Here is a 22658-nt window from a genome sequence, read left to right as displayed (position 1 = left end):
GTCAAGAAAACTAAATTGAGGCACAAGCTGTCGCGGGCAACTGACGAGGCATTGAAGACGAAGACGGTGATTGTGCAGTGAAGAGAGCAGCCTGAAGCAATCTTCCATTAAAAGCAGACAGATATTTCAAACATTATGAGGACAACAAGATGCCTATTTCCTGATAAAAATGATCTTTTGTTTATTGGAAAGGCTTTGGAACTGACTTAAATCCACCAGTATTATCACACATCAGTTAATTGTTTCTTCTGTAAAACAGCAGAAAAAAAAAAAAGCCCAGTATATCTTCCCAGGACACAATGCGACATCTTTTAAATGCCTTGTCTCTTCCAGTCAACAGACCAAAACATATTCAAGTAACAATTATATAAAACAAAGAAAAGCATAAAATCTTAACATTTGAGTGGCTGGAACCTTTTTGACTTCTTGTCATTTATGCTTGAAAAATCAACGACTAACCTGGTTTCAATGTTTGCTGATTAATATCGATTAATTGACTCATCAATTCAGCTCTCTTCTCTCTTCTTTACATCCTCTTTTTATCAGCAGCCAATAAGATGGCTTTCCCCTTCCATGTCTCACTCTGATTTTTATGAACACTCAAAATGCCAACGTTTGTTTCACAGCACTGTAAAGTGAAAAAAAATAGCAATTTGGGTTGGATGGGAGATTATCTGAGTCCTGTTGTCATGGGAGACTTAGCTCCTACTGTGGTAGACTAATCTCCCCGCGCTTGCAGTGCTGCAGACAGTGGTGGATATATTGTGCTTCTGTCCTGCATCGGTATGCCGTGAAGCACTGCAGGGGATACATGTTAGGGATTAGCTTGAGTTAAAAATGTAATACAGGCTGGTGCACCAAGAGGAAATCACCTCTCCGTCTGGTCTTTGTCTGCTCTGTATTACAGTTGTGGGAGGGGGTCAACAGTTCAAAGGATGAGCAGGCAGCGGAGGAATAGTTAACCTTTGTGTGCTTCATAATGTCTTGTCTGTACCTCATGGCAAGATAATGGTCTGATATTCTGCTTTTGTTATCCATTTTGTCTCTACGGAGAGTACAAAATGGAAATAAATCACATCACTGGTACTAACCTTGGCCTTGCCAGTGCTCTGTAGAATGTGGACCAGTGCACACGCCATCTCCTCCTTGTTCTTGACGCTAATCCCGGGCTCAAGCACCGAGCAAAGCAGCATGTAGTTGTTGGTGGTGTACTCAGCAAACTCCTTGTACATCTCCATGGGAAGGATGTTCATACTCTGATAGCGTGCCTTGATCCTAATCATAGGCCCAGATGTCTTGCCCTTGGGGGGGTTGGGCAGGCTGACTGGATACCACTTCTCCACAAACTGTCTTCCGGTGACTGCTGCGACGGGGATGTTGACAAGTCCAATGTAATTGTTTTTATCTTTCTTTTTCTTCTTGTCTGTGTCTTTGTAGAGGTGGGCTGTGATGCTCTTGACAGCAGGCAGGTTGTTGAACTCAAAGTGCTCTCCCCAAAAGACATTGTCGGTCTTGAGTTTACAGGTGGTGCGGGCGTACAGTGAGTCATCGAGGCAAAGCTCGCAGAAGTATTTCTTTTTGGCCGGCAGGTCCTTGGCCTCGATGATCCACAGCCTCAGCAGGTTCTCCACCCGACGACTGTTGTCCTGGAGAAGATGAAAGGGAGTGGTTAAGTAAGGTCTTTTGGAACAATCTTTACCAAAAACATCACCACTGGGCAAAAGTAAAAGGACAATGCACTGGATGGAAGTAACCACTAACATCCAAACTAATCTAGTAAACAACAAACTGAATTAATCAAACGGCTGCAGAATAAACTGATGAGATTCAAACGAGAATCAGCCTCAAACCCTGATTTTGAAGTTTCTCCATTTTTAATGACAAAAAAAACATTTCATACCTTCAATCATTCCGTGGTGGCAATTTAAAATCCTTTCTCTCCTGCGTTTGCAGTCTTTTAAAAAGAGCTAAGGAATTTCCTTCCTACATTATTTCACAGAGTGTTAACCCATTCTTATGTCATCAATGCCAAGAGCGGGGCATACTTTTGGCCCATTATTCAGACTGCCTTGAAAACTACCTCTAAGGATGAAGAGAGGAAAAAGAGGAGCTTACATTATGAGAGAGAAATACCAGGGCCTTTCATAATCACAAGGACGCCATTACAATAGATGATTGAAATACCACAAGCTATGCTCAAGAAAGCTCAACCGTATCTGGATGCTTTTCATATGTTGCGGCGTATGACAAAAACATTCTTCTGTTTAATGACATGTATTCATGCAGTTTCTGTGGGTCTAGATTCAACAGGTGTTTCTGAACCCTGAAAAATCTTATATTTAATGTGTGTGTGGTTCATTTAGGTGCATCTTAAAAGGTCCTTGACCAACTGCCATGCTTCGCTCATTTGTAAGCCATGATGTCTCTCTCTTTCTCATGGGCGGGCCAAATTCTCTGGGCGGGTAAAGCAGAGAAAGGGGAGGTAACCTTGCTCCTTATGACCTCATAAGGAGAAGATTCCAGATCGGCCCATCTGAGCTTTCATTTTCTCAAAGGCAGAGCAGGATACCCAGGGCTCGGTTTACACCTATCACCATTTCTAGCCACTGGGGGACCATAGGCAGACTCGGGGAATGCATATTAATGTTGAAAAACCTCATGAAGTGAATTTTTCATGCCATGGGACCTTTAAGTGGCAGCAAAAGTCGAGGCATTGGAAGTTAGAAAGCCTAATCTGTCAAACAATAGGAGATGTGTGGGTCACGAGGATTATGTCTCAGCATCACCTTCTTACAGAAAGTAGAAGAGTTCTTCTTTCCAACTGTGAGAAAAAACGGTTCGAAGGGACTTTCTACAGACTCCACTGCCGACTCCTGTACTGCATAGAACATCTTAATCTTCAAATTTCTTTTGCAGCATGATGCCTCAAGCCTTTCAAGTATGTCTTCCTCTGCCCAGTGTTATTCCTGAAGATTGAGAGCTACATTTCAGTCTTGGTGTCCCATGTACTGAGTGTTAAATAAAGCTTTGTCAGTAGATTTATCAAATGTCCCTCTGTTGACACAGCAAAATGACTCCCTACTGTAAATCAAGGTGCTCTATACTGTCAGTTAGAAGTTAAACTTTGTGTTGTGTCGCACAGAACTGTATTTGCAATCAAACACCAGCCTATAAAGATGATACTTTTGCATACTGCCTATAATCATTAAGTACCCAGATACTTTATTACACAAGATGAATTGTGCACCACCTAATTTCATTTACATTGATTACATATCTGGCAGATAGGTATTGAAAATCACTGAATATATTTTTATTTCCTTTGTTGTTCCATACTTTTGCTATTATGACCAAAAAAACTTTATGGCAAGGTCAAGGTAACAATAGTCTCGCTTTGCCAGACCCTCCTCCAAAGTGTGCTAGAGGAGGGTCTGGCTTCTCCACATAGCATTCGGGGATGGGAGGAAAACGTGCTCTGGTTTACTGGCATTTCTTTAAACCAATCACAATCGTCTTGGGTGGAGAAAAGCTGCGGTGCCGCTGTAAAAAAGGCTTGGAAGGAACTTGTTTTGGTGGAACGTGTGTATGTTTAACAGTTGTTTTAGTTGTGCAACAGACAACTCAGATTGGACAGATAGTCTAGCAAGCTGTCTGGATTTACCCTGCAGAGATCTGAGAAAAGGTTAACCACAGTCCTCATAAATCGAACTGAAGTTTAGAATGCTAACACAAAGGAAGACCAAGGCAGATGGATATCCGGCATAAATGAGTGAAATCCGGCAGATTGTCCGGGGGCAACGGAGCAATCCCGGAAGTGGAACATCAAGGATATAGACCACATGTGTCAAACTCAAGGCCCGCGGGCCAAATCAATTTGGGTCCACAATACATTTTGGCCCGCCTAGTTGTGCACCAAACCAAAAACACAGGAAAGTGTTTTTTAAACTGCAATTACCTGACATTCAAAGCAAAATATGGCAGATTTGCCAACTCTGAGACTGTATTACTGTTTTGCTTGATTTGCTAAATTCTATGATGGCTAAGGAACTCTTTTGACTTTTGTTGGGCTTCATGTCAACAAAAAGCGTACCAAAATGTCGGAAAAAGCAACAAATTTACAAAAAGTTGACAAAAAAGTTGGAACAAAAACAACAAAAATGAGGAAAAAACCTACTAAAATGTTTTTAAAAAAGTGACACGCAGTAACAAAAGCACGTCAATGTCTGGCCCTTGGTGTGATTCTCTTTTTCCAGTGTGGTCCAGTGTGTGAAAATGAGTTTGACACCTCTGATATAGACTAAGGTGACAAATACGTACTGACCTGTAAACCACAAAGTCAAACAGGTTGAGTCTTCAGTATGTCTTGCATAATGCCCTGTCAGCTTTTAACCAATATGTACTCTGTTATTGTAGATCATTACAAATTTAGATTTTAAGTTCTTTAGGAACAAAATCAGGTAAATCAAGTAAACACATTGAATACATTTGTATTCATCCTGATGCCTTTGTGTGTCCTCCATATGCTGGATAAATGGTTTAAACCTGTACACTTGACATTGACATGTTACCTTAATTGTGGGCATGGGTGTCAGTTTGGTTTGAAATGTGTTGGGGACAGAGACGCATTCGGAAGTACATTTCCAGAAGTGCTGGGTATAATGACGCATAGCCTACTTTTTTTTTTCTCTCTTTCGCGCAGGTCATGTTTTGAAAGACGCTGTCCTGTAGTTTACTAATGAATAAAATGGTGGTTTAATGTATATAAACAATGATCAATGACTACCAAATTTCTCTCTAATATTGCTCCTCATAACCAACGAAAACTGTCAAAAAAATCGAACCCAAAGTCCAATTATTATGAATGTTATCTGACATCTGACGCGTTTCTGCTTCACATTTTCAGCAGGGCAGAGCGGCTGTGGGTTGACTACGAATGGTTCTCATAGGCTTTATAAGTCATAACGTGAAAAAGCCTATTAATGTACCTAAACAACGATCAATCATCACCACATTTCTGGTTAGATTTTTTTGACAGTTTTCAGTGGTTATGAGGAGCAATATGACAGAGAAATTTGGTAATCATTGATCATTGTTTAGGTACAAGCTTTTTCCTCGCCATAGGCGCCAATGAAGAAGAAAAACGCTAATGTGAGATAAATTATATAATCGTTGGATTTCGGTTTAGTTCTTTTGACAGGCTTAAGTGTTCATTACAAGATATGGCCATGAGAAATTTGGTGATCATTGATCGTTGTTGAGGTACATTAAACCACACCATTAAGCAGAAGGTCCCGACAGTGGCAGTGTTGTGAACAGAGATGGGTGCAGCCTGCGCAGCAACAGAGCGGCTGTGTCTGTGCCTGCCCTGTGGGGATAGAGACTGTTGTGTTTTTGCATCTGTCGCTCAAGAAGTATGTGTTATGGACTTTTTTTTTTTTTAACTAAATTGAGCTCAAGGTTTTAAAAAAAAAGTGGTGGGTACAAAATGACTCATGACGAAATCTGGTAGGTACGTGTACCCACCGTCCCCACCGAAATCGACGCCTATGGTTTTGACGAGGGTTTACGAGAAAGCAAGGCAACGAGAAGCGACGGTTAGTCTAAACATGGCAGCTTCCACCGATGAGATGAGTGTAGCTATCGCGCAAGTTTTATCTGAATTAGAAAGTACTCCTTCATTGAAAGAAGAGCAAAAAACGGCACTGGAGGCTTTTCTCAGAGGAAAAGATGTTTTTGCTCTTCTCCCGACTGGTTTCTGCAAGAGTTTGATCTGATTGGTTGATTTGGCCCATCTATCGCCAACAGGTGGTGATTCCAGATCAGCCCAGGGCTCGGTTTACACCTATCACCATTTCTAGCCACAGGGGGACCATAAGCAGGCTGGGGGAACGCATATTAACATAAAAAAAAAAACTCATAAATTGAAAGATTCTTGCCATGGGACCTTTAAAACAACTCCAGAGACTTCCGTATCTAGTTCCAAACAATATCAGTATCTGACTCCAGTTTCTATGTCTGCCAAAACAAAAAAAAAAAAAAAAAAAAAACACTGCATTCCAACTCTCTCTGCAAATCACTCAAAATCATGAAATAATTAAAAACGCAAAGGAAAAACAGAGAGAGACAGAAATAACACCTCTTTGCCAAAAAGAGCCAAGGAGTAAGAGGACTGCAACGTTATTAGGGAGCTTTTTTTTCTTCTTCCAAAGTTGTAATTAATGAGTCATGTACTTAATAATGACAGATGAAGGAGCGAAGACGCTGTGAGATGAGGACTATTTTCTTGGCTTGATGTGTTTGCCACTTTCATTCTGCCACAGCTGTGTTTGTCAAGACTACAGATGGTATCAACGCTCGGGAGAAATGCACTTTGGGAGTCTCGGTGTTCCTCCCTGCAACCTCTGTGTCCTCTGCCCTTTAGTTATACAGCGCAGGAAGGGCACAGCTGCATGTTACCACATCAGACTGCATTGTTGCGCGAGTTACGACACAATGTCAAACACCACGTAGATCACTGTTTTGATAACTATTGATGTTGCAAAGTGTGGTTTGTACCTTGTTGGGTTGTACTGCTCTCCTCAGATTCTCCATCCATTTGTCTCTCTCGGCTGATGAACGGCAGGAAAAACATTTGCTTCCTGTGGAGGTGGTGACCTACAGCCACACAGAGAGAGAGAGAGAGAGTGAGAGAGAGAAGGAAAATGAATGCTTAAATGATCAAACACCATGCATAACAATGACAGAGAAGAAGTCGAACAGAATGTTTTGCTAAACCTAGTTCTGAAATACCACTTTCAGAGAGACGGCTGCTTGGCAGGCTGGTTGTTGACTGGATAATTAAAATAATGCACAGTGGGACGGCGAGAGAACAGAAAGAGCAGAAACGAGCGGGGGAAAAAAAAGAAACAGAATGATGTAATGAGCAGGATAATACAGATTAGTGGAGATTTCAGGTCTCTACGGGAGGCAGTGGAGAATTTAAAGTATTCAGTGTTTTCTCTCACCCTGAGGCTCCGTAGCTACAGCTGCATGTATGTATGTTTGTGCACACGTGACTCTTACAGTGATTAGAGGCAATGTGTTGGAAATTACTCAAGTCCGCTGATGATCATGACGATACAAAATGTAACCACAGTCACTTGCTTCTGTGTTATTTAATACAGAAAAAGCTGTGTGTATCTGAACTTTTGGCTATAATTGGCCATCTGCAGCTAATCAAAAACTGGAGTTGCAATAGAGATGTGAAGTCAGAGCAGCCGCCGAATCGAATTGAAATGGGCATTTTCCACAATTGTCTGACATTTTTTAGATCAAACGATTAATTGAGAAAAAAACAAAACAATGAATTAGAGACGCTAAAAAAATGCTCTTTTACTTTTGCTCAAAGCACCACAACTGTTTTTGTACTGATGTGCTCCAAATTCCAAATTCCACTCACCAAACATCGTCGAGGGAGAAAATGAACAGTACTTTTACTTGCAGGGCCTTAATGGCTGAAATAACTCTAAACAGCAGCAACACCAGATCTATAGCTGTGCTTGGATGCTTTAATGAAGCAGTGGGGATGTTCTGTAGTATTTGTGTATTTATGTACTGTATATTACAGGCGTGTGTGTTCATGTATTGTACTGTATATCATCTATGTGTGTGTGTGTGTGTGTGCGTATGTGTGGCCCCTCACCTCAAAGCAGTAGTCCTGCCCGAGGATGCTGCTGTGAACCGGCTTGATGACAACCTCGTCCTCCATACTTAGGTCCAGGGCTTCCACAGCGCTACTGGGGCAGAGCAATGACTCATGGGAGCGAGACTCCTTCAGCCTTGGCATCAGATGAGATCTAAGAGTGACAAAAGGAGAGGGAAAGAACTGAGTCACCCTGCAGAGTCTGAGTAGAGGAAGTGCGAGAGAGAGAGGGAGCATATGTACTGCGCGTATTAGCGAGCGTTCGTGGTGAGTGTGAAGGAAGAGAGTGAGAGGATGACGAAGAGAGAACGCTCCACTTGCCTCAAAGTCAGCGAGTGAGTCCTCGACGTGACAAGGTCGCACACTACATCAACACATGTTCACGCACCCACTTCTAAGCTTCCTTGCTAAATGGATGCTTTGTGACTTCTCATTTACAACTTGAAACATCAATGGATTAATGAAAAAGCACGGCAGATTTGAGTCGAGCTGCGCTGCAAACGGATGCAGTGGAACCACTAGAAATAGGAAGCCATTCATATCAACGATTATCATTAATGGTCAAGCTTAGACAGTTTCCATGATGTGACAATGCTTCAAAGTGAAACCCATTTGCTATCTGTTTTGTGGAGCTTCACTTCAACAAACTCACAACCCTGTCAACTCTTCTCCACTGTGGCAGGAATTTAGAGTGCAGTTTAGAAAGTGTTCAATATTTCTGACAAAGACAACCCTGAAGCCCTATTCCTGGCCATTTTTTTAGCCAAAGAAGATTAGGAGACAAAGTAAAGAGCTTTCCGCTGTTTGATGTCGCCCTACTTTCTGTGTTTTTACAAGAATTAGTTAATGGCTGTCACCAGGAAAAAGCAAATGTGTGTCTCCATGCAGTGTATATTTGCCTGTGACCGTATACGATCCACATTATTCAGCTTAATAATTAACCAAACATGTTGTAACAAGTATGCTATTCTCCAATATGTCGTGAAGTGAAGTAAAAGTAATAGTTGTCTTTAGTCACGTATAGTCAAACACCAGCACTAGGTGCTCTTGTGGTTCTATTGAGCATCAACCTTGTCCATGTTCCAGTCATCGTCACAGTGATAAGAGGATGAAGAGCTAAATATGCTAGCAAGGGCTGTAAGCAGTGACAGGCGAGCTGCACAAGCATTAGCCCCTGACACTGGCAGGACGAGGAAGACAGAGGGTCAATTGCTCGCGAAATGAGTGAGAACATTCTGTTAACAGTGCCCTTTATGGACAGTTTACACACTAATCCCATGTATGAGAGCAGGCCTGTGTGTTTTTGTGTGTGTGTGTGTGCGTGAGAGCACTGTACATCTATTCTGTGGATTAAAAAAAAAAAAAAAAGCATTCTAGAGAAAATGCAGCAGCCGTAATGACAGATTAGCAACAGCATGCAGCCCTTTGTACAGTCAGCCGGCTTTGTTGTCAAATCCACTGTCCAATGTGGAGTGGATAATGATCACGCACGCACGCACACGTGCCCACACGTGCCCACACACACACACACACACACACACACACACACACACACACACACACTGTGCAAACACCTTTAGCATAGCTTTTGCATATGAGAATCTAGTTTTAGGAGCTCCTAGCCTTTTCCAAAGCACAGCTGCAGGGGAAGCGTGTTTGCACCTAGCTCTGCTTCGTGATTGGCTGACTGGGTACTGGGCAGAACAGAGAGCGAGTCAAGGAAGCGGAGAGGAGGGGAAACAGGGAGGGAGACAGGAAGGGATGGAAACATATGCCCACTGTTCCAAAAGCTGCATGATGATGTTTGTATGACTCACAAACAGACTGAGACATTTTACTCAACTGGTAGCATACACATTTCTAATATTTAGACAAATAAGAAGCATGGGAGTATTCTTCCTGTGAAAATGGACAGGAACGTGCGGCCAGTGTAGCTCGCCAAAAGCAGTAATATTCTGCATGTTGTGAAGAGAAGTTGCAGCACAGAGAAGAATGCATCTTCGAAAAAAGGAATATATTTTATGCTGCTTCATGGTTGTCTTTTTCTCTCAGCATATGATATTAGCACAGTAAGAGACTGTGGAAGTACGAATTGATGAATAATAATGCTGCCTGTCATCTGTATGGCACTGTATTAAATTGTACTGTAATGTGTAATTTACAGCCTATTGTAAGCCACTTTGTAACAATGACAATGAAAGACTGCCTGGCGTTTGAAATCTGCTCATAACTTCTACATCACCCAGTCTGACATGTTCATGTCAGCCTCTACAAATAACAGCTGATATTTAAAAGCAGGGCCTGCTGTCCTGGTCTCCTTGTTTCTCTACTCTTTGGTTCCCTTCCCCCAACGTCGTCTGTTCTCTGCAAACATCCGTATCTGTCCTTGATAATCCTCCATTACTCTGCCTCCATTTATCTTCCACCCTTTGTCTTTCTCTCTCAGTCAGTGTTTACCTGAGGTGGTGGGGTAAAGTTTATGTTGGGTGGATTTTTTCAGACTCTCTGGTACACCTCTTTCCATCACACTCTCTTCTTCTCTTCTTTCACTGTTGTGTTGATCTCTCTTACTGTGTTTATCTCCCTTCTCCTCTCTTGGCCACCAATCATTCTATCCTTCTTGGTCTTCTGGCCTTATATTTTTCAGATACTATGCAGAGAGACTTCCAGTGGCTTCTACAGTACACACAGACAGAACTATATACAGTAAAGCCCTGTACTAAAATACATCATTAAAAAGGTCAAGCCATAAAGAACAGCGGTAGCTCTGCACGTCATGGCATCTCACTGCTGGTTACCGCCTAATGGCATTTGTATTTATATTTTTTCAATTAATTGATTTGTCTCTTCTGATCCACGCGTACCCTGTGGTGTTTTAATCAGTGCTATAGTAATGGGGGGCAGAAACAGAGGGTGGCAGAATGTCTACAGTAGCAGAAGCAGGTACCACAACAAATCTGTTTCTGTCTGCCTTTTATTTTTCGATATACGGCTGCAACTAACGATTATTTTCATAGTCGATTAATCTGTTGATTTGTTTCTCGATTAATTGATTAGTTGTTTGGTCTCTAAAATGTCTAAAATTGTGAAAAATGGGGATCAGTGTTTCCCAAAAGCCCAAGATGACATCCTCAAATGTCTTGCTTTATCCACAACTCAAAGATATTCAGTTTACTGTCACAGAGGAGAGAAGAAACTAGAACATATTCACATTTAAGAAGCTGGAATCAAAGAATTTTTACTTTTGTCTTAAAAGAATTACTCAAACCGAAAAAGAGTTGACAACTAATCGATTAATCTTTGCAGCTCTATTTTGATATGCCACCTTTTTCAACTCAGCCAAGTGTAGAAACTTTTCAGTAGAAATAAAATGTTCTGGCATTTACCCTCCGTTTTTTCATGCACAAGCTTAGAAAGAAAGATAACTTTAAGTCTGAAATGAGAAGGCACGACCAGTGAAAATATCCTTAATAACTCTCGTCCTGTGCTGCAACACCTTTATTTCTTCTTCTGGTGCATTAGTAAGTGTTGCTAAGTTACTTCTTAAATTTAAACACCTATTTGGCTGGCGATGTAGATGCACATTAGCTATTTAGGAAGTTATGCCACTGCATTACGCCAAATCCTATCAGCACAGTCTGGCATCTAGATGCACTGTGCCCTGCTGAGGTTCAATAGAAACTCAGTTAGGAGTAAGTACAGGGGAGGGCAGAGCAGAGTAATGGATTCTGAGTGTGTCTGGGCTGCACCCCAGTGCGCTTTGTCTCTGCATCCCAAAAAAATAAAAAAAATAAAAGAGTTCATCTGATAGCCTGTCTGGGATCTGATATAGTCTGAAAACTCGGGCCCATATAGGCGTCAGAGCACTTAGACTTCTAACACACTGACTTGCTGGCTAGCTGGCTATACCACAAGAGACTTAATTTGTACTGATAGCTCGAGATAGGCTGAACTAATGTACTGCAACTCCAAATAACAGCCTTTGAAAGTCTACTTGCTATTGTGTTCCTACAAGAGTATGCATTATTTTCCCTACAATTACATGTTGTTTCACTAAAATTACATGCACTTACAGCAGCACGTTAGCGTGCATGTGAAGTGGAGTTAAACTTCACACAGGAAATAATACGCGTTGACTTACGCTTGCACTCACGCTACTGTAATAACCAACATGTAAAATGACCCCGACGACCAAAGCTAAAGCTTCTGACGTAACCTAGAAAAACTACATTTCTCAAGAGAGAGAGCCTCCAGTTAGCGTTAAGAGGTCTGATGTTGAAGTCTTCTTGCTAACAGTGTTTTCTGTGGTAACTGCCCCGCACAGTGTTTACACAGCATTTCACTTTGCTGTTAGACCAGCATTTACAGCAATCAATGCGCTTTTCACTCGCAGACTGGTACAGCAATTTCTAGTTAATAATGCTCTCTACCACATGAACACATGAGACCTGCATGCATATCATCAACAAAGACACACAGTCTGACAACATCTTACACTCACTTGTTCCTATGGAGGTTAGGTTAGACTAATGTATTGTACTTTAGCAAAATATATGTTTTGTAAAACCTGATCAAATGAATACAGAAACAGAACAAATGCAGATGCTTTCATACAGGGCTTGTGGGCTCACTGAATGGTTTGGAGTATGAAAATGATGTGGATCATTAAACCCAGTTTGTGCCTCTCGTGTATCATCACAAAAATGAATGTGAAACTTTGTACGAAAAATATAAAATAAGTAACACGAAGACAGACACGTAAAGTGGAAATGATAATGCTTGGGAAAATGCAGATGTGAAACCAAATGAGATGGTTTGATAAGACTTGCAGCACAGTGGTTGGACAAGTGGTTTGTAACTGAGGTTGCAATACACAGAGTTTCCATCATATTTATATCCCTGACTGGATAGAGCCTAAAACATCATTCACTGCCCCTCACAGCTGGATGGGCTTGTAGATAGGGCTCAAAACAAAAAGGTCTAGCCAGCCAGCAACACCAACCAGCACTCTACAAGCAACTGGGCCCTGAACTCAAACATCCAAGTAGAAAACATCACAGTTAGATAGATAGATAGATAGATAGATAGATAGATAGATAGATAGATAGATAGATAGATAGATAGATAGATACTTTATTCATCCTGAAGGAAATTTTAGGCATCCAGTAGCTTAGACAACCATAACACAGCAAACACATTTACACACACGTATCACACATACATAAGAATAAAAATAAAAATCACTCACGGAAATGCAATGACCATGATAAGGTGCTATGGTAGACTGTGTGCAATGGTGACAGCGCAAAAGTGAACAGTGCAGGGATTATTAACTAAATAACATAATGCAACATTGTTAAGGTTATTTTCGCGTACTTGACAAAGCTGCCTCCTGAGCCCTGATGGGAGGGCAATAATCATCTTTCTTTTTAACAGGCTGAAAAATAAAACTCATGACTATTAAACTATGTGTAAAATAAGTGGATTTAAAAAAAAAATCTTATCGTGTTTAGTATAAGGCTACTGCTTTCATATTTGTATCAATGACTGTTTCAGGCAGGCTGTATGGGAAATATCTATTTTTGACAGTCTATGGCACTTAGACATCCTGAACTCAAACATCCAAGCAAAAAACATCACAGTTAACAACGAAACACACACACACACACACACACACACACACACACACACACACACACACACACACACACACACACACACACACTTAAATGCTTTTATTTGGATCTAAAAGGCATCGCAAGAAAACATACAAGACCCAAGTACTATGGGAAGAGTCATTGACAAGGTGACAGGTCTACATGGCTCACATACTTTTACAGGTCTTTCCATTTATAATACTCAACACATTAAGGATGACCATAGCATCTCCGTCTCCATATATATTTGCACGCTCCCTATGATGGCTGAAACAGATCAAAATATTGCAAGTCTTTTTGCCTCCTTTTTTGCAGCCCCCCTAGCTGCATCCCTCTGACCACATTCTTATGGACATGGCCTAAGCTTCCAAATATCAGAGTTATTAGTTTACAGTTGTATCCAAGTTGGTGAATGAGATCTACCAGTGGTTGATATTTCAATTGTTTGGAATAGTGGCAAATGTCCATATACAGATCAAAACGTCAGCCTACCTCAAAGATACATACATATTTCTTAACCTCATTTACAGAAAACATCACAGTTAACAACCAAACACCCCCCCCACACACACACACACACACACACACACAGCACCCTAATTGTCCAAGCTTGATTATGAAACACATGCACTGCAGAGACAGGCAACCAGACAAAAAAGCCATTATTCATGCATCAAGCCTAACACAATAATGTGTCCATTATTCCCACTGCTTTGACTTTGGCTGAGTCATTGGATAGGACCACAGGCTGTGATGAAACAACTACATGTCTGTCACACTGCAGAGTACTCTGTCACGGGTCTGATAGCTCATTTGATCCAAGCAAATGTGGTACGTTTTTCCTTAGTGCTTGGCTGAAATTATGAGGCCCAGGGAGGAAGTTCAAATATGACAAATCATTGTCCGAATTTTTTGCTGATTCATGTCTTTAATTCACGTTATTCAGCAAAACAATGGCATTTGTGTTGTGGTTGAACCCATTTCTTCATGCGTCAACCTGCCATCTGGCGATTGTCACCTGCACTGGAGTGAACAGTTGTGTGATGGGTAGCAGGAGAATACAGACAACAAAACAAACGTCTGGCCCACAGCGAGGGACAGAAAGAAGAGGAGTCAAGAGGAGGCAAGGGAAAGAGAAAAGGGGGATCCTGTCAGATACTGCTGGTGCAGAACGGCGAATGTTTGAGCTGAACCACTGACATGTGGCTACAGGCCTTGGAGCCCAAACACCAATCGGGGAGGCGAGAGGATCCAGTCAACAGAACAGCAGAGCAAACCTCATTCACTATCGAATTCAGACACACTGCAGGGAAAGAATGATCTCTGGAGACGAAGACAGAGGTTGAGGTTGAGAGCGAGTGAAGTGAGCTGGACATGCAGCAGCTAATGTGTGCCATAATTTCCTTCGCCATAATAACCCCTATAGGAAAATTCCCACACAGTATGTATGGAGACTCTGAATCAAAAAACCTTTCAGCTCATCCATCCGTGATCTCTCTGGGTCCTGATTGGCTGTGTCGTATGGCCATGAAAGCGATAACAATGACAGTGAAAGGGAAAACACAAAAATGTGCATTTAAACAGATGGGTAACATAGATGAGTGGGCACAGTCAAGTCCATGTTGGTCCATATCCAGTGCATTAGTGCTTTGCGGCACCTGTGCTGGTCGATGGCGTCGGCTCTTTAGGCTCTTACAGTGCCAGCGGTCTAATACACACAAGACAAAAGCGAGACTATGCTTGGAAAAGGGGAGAAAGAGAGAAAGAGAGAGAGAGAGAGAGAGACACTGCCCCAGGCATCGCTGCCGCAAACAAGAGGGAATAAAAACCGTAGTTATGGTGTGACCAACAACAAAAAATAAGGAAACCAGTTAGAGCTATAGATAAATTAGCTAAATATATAGCATGCAAACACACCCCTTTTCACTAAACAGACACATACATACACAGGAAAGGAGGGAGTTTGCTTTAGCATTCAGTATCTCCTAAATGATCAGCTCCTCTAGGAGTCTGTTTTCAGAGTCTGAAGGGATGCCTGAGTCTGAAGGGATGCCTGACTCAGAGCGCTGGCAGACACACTTCATTGTGGGGAAGGTTGGCTGGTAACTGAGATCAGGCTGTTGGAGAACAACTGTTGGGAGAGCTAACGTAGCCACTGAGCCAGGCTGTAACGCACATAGACACACACACTAATGCACAGCTTGATTACAGTGAGAGCGTAGAGTCCCTGCTAGGCTAGGAGGTAATTCAGTGTAACATCTGCTAGGACACTCACTGCAGGAGGCCAAAACCGGGGTTTGGATCTCAGGTCATGTGCAGAGTGAAAGAGAACAGAACAGCTGGCCGTGAACACAGCGACTGGACAGAGGAGATCACAATAGCAGCTGCAGAATATGGCATGCCAGTTACTAGTGATGATCTGTGAAGCCTTTTTTAATTTTTTATTTGTGGTGACTTCATGAGTGTATTCAGGGCTGGGTAAATCCCGTACCGATACCAATACCGTGACTTTAATACCGGTTTCTAAAGGATACTTTTTTCGATTCCAATTCATGAAATCCATTTTAACAAAAAGAAGTGACAACATTACGGCAAAAAAATTTGTATTTATTTTTCAGCTCCTACTACGTGAGCCCTGTCTCTGGCCTGACAGAGTTTTTCCTGCATGCCTCTACGAATTGTTACGTTAAGACAGCCAATCACCAGCATAATTAGATCTTTGTTGAAGCATGCTGCATGCTTACTGGCTCACTGACGCTAATGAGATTTCCTCCTTAGGTACTTAAATTTGATATTGAATGATGAGACATTTTTCGATACTGGATACAAAGGAGGCAATTCGGTTAGTGCCTAAAAAGTATTGAATTCGGTAACCAGCCCTATTCCCAGGTGAGTTCTAAAAGCAAAGCGTGAACAGGTCATTGGAGCATAATACGTGGCTTCTACAGTAGAATGGACTTTGTTACGCCGAAAGGAATGTCTATGTGTGGGTGTGTGTCCACAGCTCTATTCACAGTAAATACATTAGTGTGGGGGGGTGATCCAAATAGGACAGCCAAAACATTGTCATGACAGAGATTGTATAATGAGGCCAAAGGTCGCACTAATGAGTAACTCCTTAGGTAGCAGCTATGGTCAGAGGGCAAAGGTCGAATGTCATACTACTAATGGCCTTCCTGGAACTCCCTAATGTGGTGTGATTGGTATATTGATTTAAACAATGCACGTTATGGGACATGTGGGGAAAAACCCCATCATTATTCAATATGGGTGAACTAAAATACACATAATTTGTTTTTTAGTCATACAGCCTAGTGGAATACTCGGTCTCATGACTTCATGTCCCTGGCCTAGTGTGACTAGTCACCCACACACATTCACACACATGTGGTATTCCCCAAGCAGGACCAACACTCACATACACATAAAGACGCTGCCAGAAATGGAGCAGAAGACTAAATATGATTATGGCTGATTAAACAGTACAGTGCACAATGTCTTCTTAAAAAATGCCTTTGCCTTCAGAAACGGTCGTACTAATCCCTCACATGATGGATTATTAATTGATGGTACTGAAATGTCATATACAGTATTTACTAAGCAAGCAAATCTAAAAGTACTTTGTCATAATGACAAATGGTTTCTAAGATATTAAGCTATATTCCACTTATGTATCCAATCCTACTTTTCTTGAACAACTGAGCAAGAGAAAAGATCAATTGTTTCTCTCTTTCTTTCTCTCTCTCTCTCTCTCTGTCCCACATAACTCCATTAGTACAATTCAACATTAGGGGTTTTCTCAGTTGGACCAGACTATCAACGGTCTATATATATTTATAGTATATTTTCACCAGAACAACAGGAACATGGACAGACTGTTAACGAATGCTTGGACAAGGAATAAAGCAAAACCCAGCATTATAAATGTTTTTTTGAACTTACACTGAATGTGAGGTCTGAACAACACCATCGGACTTATTTCCCACTTTTCTTCTCCCTTCACTGGAAATTTTGGACATTCTGGTCAAAGGTGCGCTCACCTTTGCTCATGCAGTGAAACGCCGGAGGAGAGGGAAACGGGCCGGAGTGCTTGTGTGTCTCCGCCAGCGAGGATTACGCACACCATTACCGGGAATATTCCTCTCTAACGTGCGCTCACTGCCCAACAAACTGGAGGAACTACAACTGCTGTTGGTTAGAAACAGGGACTTTTCTTCATCTGCTGTTTTGTGCTTCACGGAGACGTGGCTCTGTGGATTAATACCGGACTCTGCGCTGCAGCTGGCAGGCTTCCAACTCTACAGAGCGGACAGAGACTCGGTCCTCTCCGGCAAAACTAAAGGTGGAGGAATCGGTTTCTACATCAATAGCGGTTGGTGCAACGACGTGACAGTGATCCAGCAGCATTGTTCTCCTAAACTGGAATATTTCATTATAAACTGTAAGCCTTTTTATTCACCCCGTGAGTTCGCGTCATTCATTCTGATCGGTGTCTACATCTCACCGCAGGCCAACGTGCAGGACGCGCAGCGCATGCTTGCCGACCAGATTCTGTGCGTGGAGCGGACCAACCCGGAGTCCCTAGTTATTGTCCTTGGTGACTTTAATAAAGGGAACCTCACTCACGAACTCCCTAAATATAGACAGCATATTAAATGCCCGACCAGAGAGGAGAACATTCTGGATCACTGTTACACCACAGTCAGGGATGCTTATCACGCCGTCCCCCGTGCTGCACTTGGACACTCTGACCACGTCATGGTCCACCTGATCCCCACCTACAGGCAGAAACTAAAGCTCTGCAAACCTGTTGTGAGGACATCAAGGAAGTGGAGCAGTGAGGCTGTGGAGGATCTCCAGTCGTGTTTGGATTCTACTGACTGGGATGTGTTCAGGACTGCTACCAACAGTCTGGATGAGTACACAGAGGCTGTGAAGTCATACATCAGCTTCTGTAAGGACTGCTGTGTTCCATCAAGCACCAGGGTGAGTTACAACAATGACAAACCCTGGTTCACAGCCAAACTCAGAAGGTTAAGGCTGGCTAAGGAAGACTCGTTCAGGAGTGGGGACAAAGACAGATTTAAAGAGTACAAGTTTAGCAAGGCGGTGAAGGAGGCTAAACGACGGTACTCTGAGAAACTCCAAAACCAGTTCTCAGCTAATGACTCTGCGACTGTCTGGAAAGGACTTAGGTAGATCACCAACCATAAGCCTAAAACCCCCCACTCCTTCGATGACAGACACCTAGCCAACGACCTGAACGAGTTCTACTGTCGATTTGAAAGACAAAAGGTCAGTCCTGACACCATCCCCCACGACACCTCCCTACAGCTACAGCCACTGTGCATCACCTCCACCTCCCTCACCTCAGCAGGGTCCTGGGCCCCCCCCACCAATGCCCTCCTTAAAAGTCTCCACCTCCAACCCCCTACCCACCTCAGTGACGACTCTCTCCAGCCACGAGAGGGATGTCAACAGACTCTTTAGGAGACAATCCAGGAATCCCAGGAAAGCTGCTGGACCGGATGCTGTCTCCCCATCAAGCTTGAAGCACTGCGCTGATCAGCTGTCTCCAGTGTTCACAGACATTTTTAACACCTCACTGGAGACATGTCACGTGCCAGCCTGTTTCAAGACCTCAACCATCATCCCTGTCCCCAAGAAGCCAAGGACCACAGGACTTAATGACTTCAGACCCGTTGCCCTGACCTCTGTGGTTATGAAGTCCTTTGAGCGCCTTGTGCTTTCACACCTCAAAGCCATCACCGACCCCCTCCTGGACCCCCTGCAGTTTGCCTACAGAGCCAACAGGTCTGTAGACGATGCAGTAAACCTGGCCCTACACTACATCCTCCGGCACCTGGACTATGCAGGAACCTACGCCAGGATCCTGTTTTTGGACTTCAGCTCTGCCTTCAACACCATCATCCCGGCTCTGCTCCAGGAGAAGCTCTCCCAGCTTGGTGTGCCTGACTCCACCTGTAGGTGGATCACTGACTTCCTGTCTGACAGGAAGCAGCATGTCAAGCTGGGGAAACACGTCTCCAATTCACAGACCATCAGCACCGGATCCCCTCAGGGCTGTGTTCTTTCGCATCTGCTCTTCTCCCTGTACACCAACAACTGCACCTCCAGTCACAAGTCCGTCAAGCTTCTGTAGTTCGCGGACGACACCTCCCTCATCGGACTCATCTTTGATGGAGACGAGTCCGCCTACAGGTCGGAGGCTGACCACCTGGTGAAGTGGTGCAACCAAAACAATCTAGATCTCAATGCTCTAAAGACAGTGGAGATGGTTGTGGACTTCAGGAAGAACCCAGCCCCACCTGCCCCCATCACCCTCTGTAGCTCCACAATTGACACTGTGGAGTCTTTCCGCTTCCTGGGAACTACCATCTCCCAAGACCTCAAGTGGGAGCTGAACATCAGCTCCCTCGTCAAGAAAGCACAACAGAGGATGTACTTCCTGCGGCAGCTGAAGAAATTCAACCTGCCAAAGACAATTATGGTGCACTTCTACACAGCCATCACTGAGTCCATCCTCACATCCTCCATCACCATCTGGTACGCTGCTGCCACTGCCAAGGACAAGGGCAGACTGCAGCGTGTCATTCGGTCTGCAGAGAAGGTGATTGGCTGCAATCTGCCGCCGCTCCAGGACCTTTACGCCACCAGGACTCTGAAGCGTGCTGGAAAGATTGTGGCTGACCCTCCCACCCGGACACAAACTCTTTGAGCCACTCCCCTGGCAGGAGGCTGAGGTCCATCAGGACCAAAACCTCACGCCACATGAACAGCTTTTTCCCCTCCGCCACTAGCCTTATTAACAAGGCCCGGAAACCACCCTGACTCTCCACCTGGCTCTTCATGCCACTGTTCTCTCTCTGCTGTAATGCTCTTTGCTCTTTATTTATTTATTTTATTTTATTTTATTTCTATCTTTATTTTTAATTTAATACATACTGTGTACATATACTTATACTTATATAGTTTATTACATTTAGAGAATGTGTCATGTGCACCAACAACACCAAAACAAATTCCTTGTATGTGTTAAAAAACGTACATGGCAATAAAAACCCTTTCTGATTCTGATTCTGGTAAAGTCATGGGCCAGGAATTGATTATTTCATAAGCACGCAAAATGAAATGGATCAATATAATGTATTACTCTCTCATATATATATATATATATATATATGAGAGAGTAATACATTACATATCTGCATTCATCCAAACTGAGGAAATGATAGAGCACTGAATGAATTTGATGATGGCTGATAATTATAGGTGCTTTTTTTTTTTTTTTTTTTAAACCAGCCGACTCAGTCCACTTTGCCAAAAAATAACCATGACATGCTATTTTAAAACCTAAGAAAACCTTGTTCAAAAAAGAAACATATTTTTTACTTTTCACTTTGTAATTCAAATTACCTATGACCACCATGTCCGCTCAGCACACTCATTAATTCCGCTCTAAAATACCACAGCGAAGACGAAAGTGGGGCAGTAGTAGAAGACGGAGGCAAAGATAATATAGTTATCGCCATAAGACAGGGGATAGTGAAAACGCTGGCCTAATTGAGCCAATGTCTGCCCAATTAACTGACTTATCATCTGGCTTCAGGCCATCCATCCTTAATGTTGAACCCTGAAGGGCAGCGAGGTGTCAGAGTGGTTTAAGGCACTGTCTTTCAACATTAGAACCACACTTGAGAATAGAGAAGAGAAAAGATGATTTCCCACCACCAATCAGTAAGTAATTACACTATAAAATGCAATTATTGGTTATATTGTAGATGTCAAATTAGTAACCCCACACATACACACACCCACAAAAATGCTGCTTTGTATGTTTTGCACTCTGAGTTTAACATTTCCCATTTGTTATTCCTCATTAGCCATTATTGATTTGTCATTAAATTGCATAAACTGCGGCAATATAAGTATGCCTTAATTACAAAGCTTCACAGCAACAATAATAGACTATTAGGGGCAAGACAGTCACATATCAGTAAGTGTGACTCAACCATGTGAATAATAAGGCACGCCAAGGTTATGGAAATGGTGTGTGCATCTGTGCTTATAGCTTGATTTTAAAGAGTTACATGATACCGCTGTATTCATGTAGCGCAAAGACAGAGCAAATAGCATCCACAAAGATGCATGATTGTCATTCTATTCTTCAGCGCGAACAAAGAAAAATATAAATTAGTTACAAGCAAGAAAGCTTTTTCTTTTGAACTCTTACATAACTGTTGGTGCTTGGGGAACTGATAACACCATGTGCAAAGGAGTAGAGATGAGGAAGTGTGTTTTCACTTCTTGACCTGAATATTCAAATGCCCCTGTGGCATTGGACAATGAAACGGGAAAACACTTAAGTCCACGAGTAGAAAAAGAGGGCAGAGACTTCATCTTCCCACGCAACATGGCAAAGCTCTGATGGGGAAAACAACATCTAGCCTATGATCTCTGCAAACACTACTTTCCCACTTTATTCCAGGTTTTTATAGTTGCATTTTTATTAATACCAGATTCAGATGGCTGAAGTAGCTTTAGCACACAAGCGCCTCTAAATTGTAAAGCATACTGTCAATACTGAGATCGTACTTGCACTCTAAAGCCTACATATGCCTCTGGCACTGAATAGTTTTCAAGTCTAAACGTGTCCTTATTTTTTCTCTCAAACTATCCAGATGTACTGCACTTTTTTTTCTTTTTTTTTTTAACTATTGCCTATCCTGACATTTCTTTACAGTCATACTTTATACAGAAAGCACTTTATTGCATTTGTGTAGCAAAAAATTGTTTGATGAAGCCACAATGTACAGCCCTGAGTGAAGCGTGGGTGGATGCAGAGACAGAGGTTTTCAAAAGCATGAAGCTGTGCTTTAACCATCCAAAGCAACAAGCACACCCATGAATAAAGTATTAAAACAAAAGGACACTTACGATTTACTGAATATGTGAAACATGGTCCAGCAGAACCTCTCCAAGCTGGATCCACAAAACACACAACTCCTCTTTGGGTCACATTCCTCACTAGCGGCTGGTCTCAGTGTTTTCCCGACTATTTTTGAGTCTCTGGGAACGTGGCTGGAGCCTCTGCCCTCCGAGTTACACCACACCGCTCCCAAAGGATGTCTGTTGCTACTAACACACCCCTCTCCACATCCCATTTAAAAAGACAGTGCTGTTATTTAGGACAAGCCTGCCCATAGCCCAGTGTAACAGTATACTGTGATGAAGTAATGCAAGTAAACACTATGCTCATGACATGGACCTTTGAATGTAAGATTTTGACGTTATATGGT

General features: G+C 42.6%; 1 protein-coding gene across 10 annotated transcripts in view; it reads right to left on the bottom strand.

The window, feature by feature from the left end:
• The window catches only part of LOC114570634 (disabled homolog 2-interacting protein), a 176294-nt gene that overhangs the window by 35416 nt on the left and 118220 nt on the right, over window positions 1–22658 (bottom strand). For 9 of the 10 annotated variants that reach the window (XM_028601014.1, XM_028601015.1, XM_028601016.1 and 6 more), the window contains 3 exons: window positions 7682–7835; window positions 6556–6654; window positions 1092–1646 (listed from right to left, as the gene is read on the bottom strand). In XM_028601014.1, the coding sequence (XP_028456815.1) occupies window positions 1092–1646; window positions 6556–6654; window positions 7682–7835 (808 nt within the window). Of the gene's footprint in view, window positions 1–1091; window positions 1647–6555; window positions 6655–7681; window positions 7836–22296; window positions 22418–22658 lie in introns of those variants that run through there. The other variant, XM_028601023.1, reaches the window with a different exon arrangement.

The sequence above is a fragment of the Perca flavescens genome, chromosome 16 (genome assembly GCF_004354835.1).
Source record: "Perca flavescens isolate YP-PL-M2 chromosome 16, PFLA_1.0, whole genome shotgun sequence".
Classification (NCBI taxonomy): Eukaryota; Metazoa; Chordata; class Actinopteri; order Perciformes; family Percidae; genus Perca; species Perca flavescens.
Note: the sequence above shows the minus strand (reverse complement) of the source record. Positions and strands in the feature narration are given on the sequence as shown.